The sequence below is a fragment of the Laccaria bicolor genome, genomic scaffold, assembly GCF_000143565.1.
Source record: "Laccaria bicolor S238N-H82 LACBIscaffold_11 genomic scaffold, whole genome shotgun sequence".
Taxonomy (NCBI): domain Eukaryota; kingdom Fungi; phylum Basidiomycota; class Agaricomycetes; order Agaricales; family Hydnangiaceae; genus Laccaria; species Laccaria bicolor.
In genome coordinates, this window is record NW_001889882.1 from 1,850 (window position 1) to 8,492 (window position 6,643).

A 6,643-nucleotide genomic window follows, 5' to 3' on the forward strand; every position below is an offset into this window, starting at 1 on the left:
ATGGTATGGTATGAGGGTGCAACATGGGATTACAATACCATGGTATGATATTTTGATAATCAAGACTCTTAGGACAACAAGACTTGATTCCATTTCCAATTAACAAAAAATATATTTAACCTATTATTGAAAGGATTCATATTAATGGCTTTTTAGAAATGAAAAAACCCTCAATTGAACTGATTTCCAAAGGTTGGAGTTGACTATCTAGCCTCCACTTGGAGTTGGAAATCTTAGAAAAAACCTGAAGAACCTTTCCACTTTTCTTTGCTTTTCAATGACCACTTCATCCCAATAGATGTGGTATTGTTTGATTTGGATGAATATTTGTTCAAATAGAAAGGACTGGGAAAGATATGTATCATTAAATGGCTTTGGATGCATGTGAAAGCTGGGATAAAGCCTATTTAAGCTCATTTTCAATAGATGGTTTGGACTATTTAGCCTCAATTTGTAGCTCAATATCTCAAGAAAAACATGGAGAACCACCCCACAAAAAATGGCACCCAATGGACCAGTATTGCAGCCTGCAGAAATAATTTATTTCTTTTGGAAAAGGACCCCAGACACCCAGTGACAGCTTTGGTATGATGGTATGAAGTGGTATCATACCATCTGGTATGGTATAACATGACATGGTATGGTATGGTAACTTGGTATTGGTATGAGTGGGATATGGTATGAGTTTTCCATTCCATGGTACCATGGTATTGGTATGGTGCTCACATACCACTCTGGAATGGGTACCATTGAGGTACCCTTAAATCAAAGAATTCATATACCTCATAGGTACCCTAAAATGGGTGACTGAAGTGTGATAATGTGCTCACTCATCAGACATTTCCTCAATAAACTTCAAACAAATTTGAGTCTTTCCAATACCTCCCATTCCATGCAGTAGAAAGTACTTTCTTTTCTGAACACCATCCGTGGAATTAGCGAAAAAATGTTCCTTGAGTTTTTTGATAATCTCCATTCAACCTGTGAACCGAGTGCTCGGGTTTGGCACAAGGGGGATTACCGCATCAGATATTGCTAAGTTGTTATAGATGTTTATCTGCGAGAAATTCAGGCCATCAGCTTGCTCTACGAACAAACACCCGACAATTTCACACACGGTGCTGGCTGCGTAGATTGTGCCACTCACGACAACGTCACGAGCGCCCGGAAAAATATTCATTTCACTCATGCTGAGGTGGAGAAGACACTGGTAGATGGAAGGAATCTGAAGTGGGCGAAGGAAAGAAATGAGTACCTGACACCCGGAGACCCCCAATACTTCCACGTGTTGAGCACAGCAGTTGGCAAACACGACGATGTTTGTTAGGAATTCTGTTTGTGCTGGAGTTGCCCTCTCTCAGTCGCACAATCAAATGGCAACCTCACAGACCTCTACATACAAGCAGAAGGGTGACTTGGTCTACGGTTCAAGAGAAAAGCATCTCAAATGACTTCTTCCCCTTTGACTGAAACGAAGAAACACAAGATTCCAAATGTACCGGCTCCCTAAGGTTCTATCTACTTCATTTCAAGTGTGGTGTGGTGCTGACATGCTTCACAGTCAATAATGCCTCTACACCTCCTCAGTCCATCCCTGCGGCACGTGCACGCACCCTCTACCTCGACCATCCATCCCTTACACGCGCTTTTGACCCACTTCTGCTCACGACAGGATCTACGATGAAGAAATACTGCGAGGAGCTGCCCAAGATCCTGATGAACGGTGTTGGCATGGGGGAAATGGAGAGGCGGTGTCGCATGAAAGGAGGAGGACCAGACATGGACTCGCCCAACACCTCCACTACCTTCGGAACCATCAAAGAAACGCAAACGGTCTGTTTGTCCACAGCCAGCTGTCCTTGTTCTCACCTTGGAAGTCCATCTGGAAGTCTTCATGGACAAACTGCCGCTGTGACAGTTAGCCGTCAGTTTGGCTTGTCAAGCAAGTTGTGCGGTACAATGGACAAATGCGACTAGATGCAGATATTCCGCGAAGACATTATCGAAGCTCAGTACATTTCGTGTCCCCTCAAAAATCATACCAAACTGATTTTGGGCCTCAAATCAGGTACAAGGCAGCACTACCAGACCAATCTGCCAACTCCCCAGCCACCGAACGACCCGTTGAAACCGCCAACCATTTTGCGTCCTATCTAGCATTTCCCGTCACTTTCCACGGCCTCAGGCTGCAGTAACACAATGAAGCCACATGCGGCTACACTTGCTTGCTCTCGTTCCCTGTCCACATCTCTCAAGCAGGAACGAAAAGAGTGAAAGAACGCGCTGGAGTGTGGAATTTAATAAGAAACACGTGTTGAAACGAGCGGTTAGCATGTCGCGGGTGTTCAAGCCCCAACTGAGAATGCAGCGTACAGAGGTCAAGGAGTGGCAGTTGGGCAAGGGAAGGAGAAGGTGCGTGGGGAGACGAGCTCGAGGGACGTGGATGTGACTTTGGTGGAGGAACTGCCAGCTAAACTGTGTGCGAGGTCTTCTTCGCAGTCTCAAGCACAATCCCAGCTGAATTCACAACCGGCAGTCAACGACAAGTGACTGGACGGTCTGCTTCGTCGTCATTTAGGGCTGGGGGCCTGTTTTCTCATCTCGAGGCTAGAGACTACAGTCCTCTCCTAAGATGGACTGCAGTTACAAAAACCATGCTGTTCCATAACACCCTGTTGAACACCTCGGCCAAATTTCAGCTGCGGGAAAGTCCATCCCCACCCGCACCAAGGTCCCAAAAACCATAGCCTAGTTACAGCTCCTCCGCTAGTCCCCCCAGCCAACCTACAGGACATTCGTTCAACTGGGACAATCTACGTGTCCAGTAGCAGCGTTCCCAAATCCAGACCTTGGACGCTCTGAACACACTTGAGTAAAAGGAGCCAAAGCCTCTCAGTACACTCCCTCTTGATGTCTTAACACATCTCCCGTTGCTTCAACACCTACCGATGGACACATTCACAACATACAGCGCTTATTCTGCGGATGTTGAGGACAACACTAAGTTCACAATACCCGTTGACAAAGCATCAGGCAGAAGAGGGAATCATGCGTACTGCATAATTTCATGAGCTCCGGCGTACCCAACTGCACCTGTTCCAGTGAATCGACAAGTTGGGCTTTCAGTCCTTACCATAGGTATCTTATCTCTCCTTTTCGGCGCCATCTTACTAGGATCCTTCTTGTGTCATCATTATCATTATTGCCTCAGATTCTTTTTGGACAGTCCTCTTTTTTTTCCTGAGTCATTGGTGGTGTTCAATACTTATCATTTTGTTCTGTTACTTACACATTGCTTTTGATAAATGTTTCCTTGTGCATACTTAGTATATCTCTGCAATCCTTCTACCCATCTGTCTATCGCAGGGAAACATGGAAAAATACATTCGCATTTCGAGGCTAGACCGCCAGATGACCAATGAAATGTCAAGAAGCCGAAGGAAAGATAACATACTATCGCTTGTTGACAATAAGCCCCTATGGCCAGCCGAAGTTCCATAGATTTGTGGGCATCATATCGGCGCTTGACGTACCTGTACCTGATAGGAAGCAAATTCAATGAGCATGAGCACCAGAAAAAAAGGAAAAAAGACACGATACATGCCGAGTTCTGAAAATCTGACAATCCAACACGAGTGCAGAACGTACTTGGCACTCAACAAAGGACCCACCCGCTAGATGCGAGAAGAGGACCACATAGTTTCTAATTCGGCTTTCGAGGCTCTGAAGATTGCCTTGCTACGCCTGCTGAATGTCTTTGGCGTGGTGGCGCGAACTACAAGAATCTTCTCTCGTGCTGGAGGGAAGAGTATCTTCATAATTTTGGTGATTGGCGAGTCGCTTCTGGAGAGAATCGCCTGAGTCTTCCAATTGCCCATCTTGGGCCTCCCAAACCCGAACAGGTCCCTAGCCCAATATGAAGACGAAGTAGACCGACCAGCCGCCAGTCGTTGACCCCCTTTCGATTGTGAATCCACCTGGCATTGCACTTGAGACAGCAAAGAAGGCCTCGCATGCAGCTCAGCAGGCATTTCTTCCACAAAAGCCGCACCCACGTCCCTCAAGGTTGGTCGTCTTCCCAACCGCCTTCTCCTCTCCTTTCCCAACTGCTAACTCCTTCTTGCTCTCTGTCCGTTGCATCTTGGGCATGTGCTTCACCACGCGCGACATGTTAACCTCGCTGTTGAACACACGTTTTTTATTGACCCCCACCGGTCCCCGCGCGTTCTTTGTGTCTTCGTTCTTGCTCGAGAGAGATGGACAGGGAGCGAGAATGAGCAAATGTCGCTGTGTGTGCTTTCGTTGTGTTACTGCGGCTTGAGGTCGTGTTGTCTGGAAGTAGATGGGGTGCGGGATAGTATTTGAGGAGGGTCGGCCGTTTCAGCAGAGGTGGATCGTTCAGTGGCTGGGGACGATGCGCGGTCTGACAAGGGCTGCATGAAGACTTTGGACCAGAGGGTGGCATATTACCGCCTTATTTTGAGGCCCAGAGTCAGTTTAGATTGAATTGCGAGGGGACACGAAATGTACTGAAACTGAATAATGTCTTTGCAGAATATCTGCATCCAGTTGGGTTCATCCTTTGTATCGCACAACTTGCCTGACCAGTCAATGTGGGCAACTAACTGCCAGATTGACAGTTTGTCCATGAATATCTTCTAGACTGCCTTGAAGGTGAGAAAGGGGACAGCCAGTTGCAGACGAATAGTCCTTGTGTTTCTTCGGCCATCCCAAGGGTGGAGGTGGTGGAGTGGGTCCAGGCAGTGATAGTATCTGTACTCTTCCAACAGTTTTCATTCTGGCAACGAAGTAAACGTGTGAAAAGCAACTCACTCTCACCTCTCCATCCGATCCAAGGAAAATTTCCGCCACTTATCATCTACCCATGATGCCCTGGAACGTATCCAGTCCTCCTCCTCGGCCTTTTCGTGCGACACTGCGTACCACATCATCGTTTCCTCCATTTCCCCTGGGCCACCGCCGTTCATTGACATCAGAATCTTGGGCAGCTCCTCGCGGTATCTCTTCGTCGTGGATCCCATGGTGAGCAGAAGTGGTTGTACGTGTAATGGGTGGACGGTCGACGTCGAGGGTGCCTGGACACGTTACAGGGATGGACCGAGGACTGTAAAGCGTGTCATGATGACCACAGCACACGTTGAGAGAACCTAGGAATTGAAGGTACGTTCAAAAAAGAGACTGTTCTGCTGTTTGCTGATTTCGGTGAGAGGCAAGATGCTTTTCTCTTGAACTGTAGATCAGGTCATCCTCCTACTTGGTTCTAGTGAGTGAGTGAGGTCTGTGAGGGTTGCCATTTGAGGGTGCCGGTGATGGTGCAAGGCCAAAGAGGATGGTAAAGAGGAACAGCCCGCCGTGTCCACTCCATCACATCCTCGACATTCTGCGTAAGTAATTCCGACGTGGAGCATATATCCCTCTCATCCCAGTCAAATGCACCCTAACCCAACTGACACCCACCACCAACCCTGACATCAACAGTACGTCCGTCCCCGCCATGCTCCTACTCTCCAAACTGTGTTACCTCTCCATTGCGGATATGAGCATCAACATGAACACTTCAGTCACCCATTTTTGGGTACCTATGAGGTTATCCAATTCTTTGAATTAGGGAACCTTAGTGGTACCCCATTCCAGAGTGGTATGACCCTCATACCAATTCCATCATACCATGGTATGGATGCCACATACCATTCCACCTCATACCATACCATACCATACCATACCATACCATTCCATACCATACCATACCATTCCATACCATTCCATACCATACCATACCATACCATACCATACCATCATTCCATAGCTGTCACAGAGTGTCTGGGGTCCTTTTTACAAAATATGAAATTATTTCTCCAGGCTGTAATACTGATCCCTTGGGCTCCATTTTTTGTGGACTGGTTCTTCAGATTTCTTCTGACATTTTAAGCTACAAGTGGAGGCTATAGGGTGAACTTGATCTTTTGAAAATTCACTGAAAAATTAGCTTGATTGGGCTTTATCCCAGGGTTTGGCCATTTTCACTGTGGGATAATCCATCACAAGCCACTTAAAAGTGTATATCTTGCCAGGCCATTTATATTCATGACAAATAAATTAATGTTGTATCCATCACAATGGCATGGCCTCTGAAGGAAAACAAGAATTTTGCAAGACTTTATTTATTGCAAAGGCATGAACTTTAGCCAAATTACTACCCAAGGCAAGGATGCCTTCTTCAGATAGAATATGTTCAAAATTTGCCATTTATGAAAAAGTACGGGGTCATTCCATAGGAATGGGATCATCAAAAAACTTGGATTTGGAATCTCCTCATATCTGCCACTCAGCAGAGCTGGCATTGTGGGGAATTTTGATTTGAACATTTGAACACAAGCAGGCCAAGACTTCTAATTACAAGCTTCAAGGTATCATTATTAAATATAGCTATTCTAATTTAAATCAAAATTCTGTCTTTCATACAATTAATCAGGGATGGTGAAGAAGTCCATGACATTGACAGCAATATGAACAAATGCTATGGACATTCACCTATGAGGGAGCAACTTGGGAGATGCTCTTGGAACAGATTGCCAATTCCTTATCCCACATGTCTTCAGAATCATACAATAGAGAAGGAATC

General features: G+C 46.1%; 2 protein-coding genes across 2 annotated transcripts; one reads left to right on the forward strand and one right to left on the reverse strand.

Moving 5' to 3' along the window:
- Positions 1–477: 477 nt before the first annotated feature.
- On the forward strand, positions 478–2,195 carry LACBIDRAFT_326699 (uncharacterized protein; the record flags this gene model as incomplete). Its single annotated transcript, XM_001880533.1, has 4 exons — positions 478–585; positions 1,073–1,322; positions 1,562–1,837; positions 1,930–2,195. 4 exons carry the CDS (start codon positions 478–480, stop codon positions 2,193–2,195), a joined length of 900 nt encoding a protein of 299 aa, XP_001880568.1.
- A 1,479-nt stretch (positions 2,196–3,674) lies between these two features.
- On the reverse strand, positions 3,675–5,042 carry LACBIDRAFT_326700 (uncharacterized protein; the record flags this gene model as incomplete). Its single annotated transcript, XM_001880757.1, has 4 exons — positions 3,675–3,988; positions 4,056–4,332; positions 4,627–4,798; positions 4,840–5,042. The coding sequence occupies 4 exons, from the start codon at positions 5,040–5,042 to the stop codon at positions 3,675–3,677; spliced, it is 966 nt and encodes a 321-aa protein (XP_001880792.1).
- Positions 5,043–6,643: the final 1,601 nt, after the last annotated feature.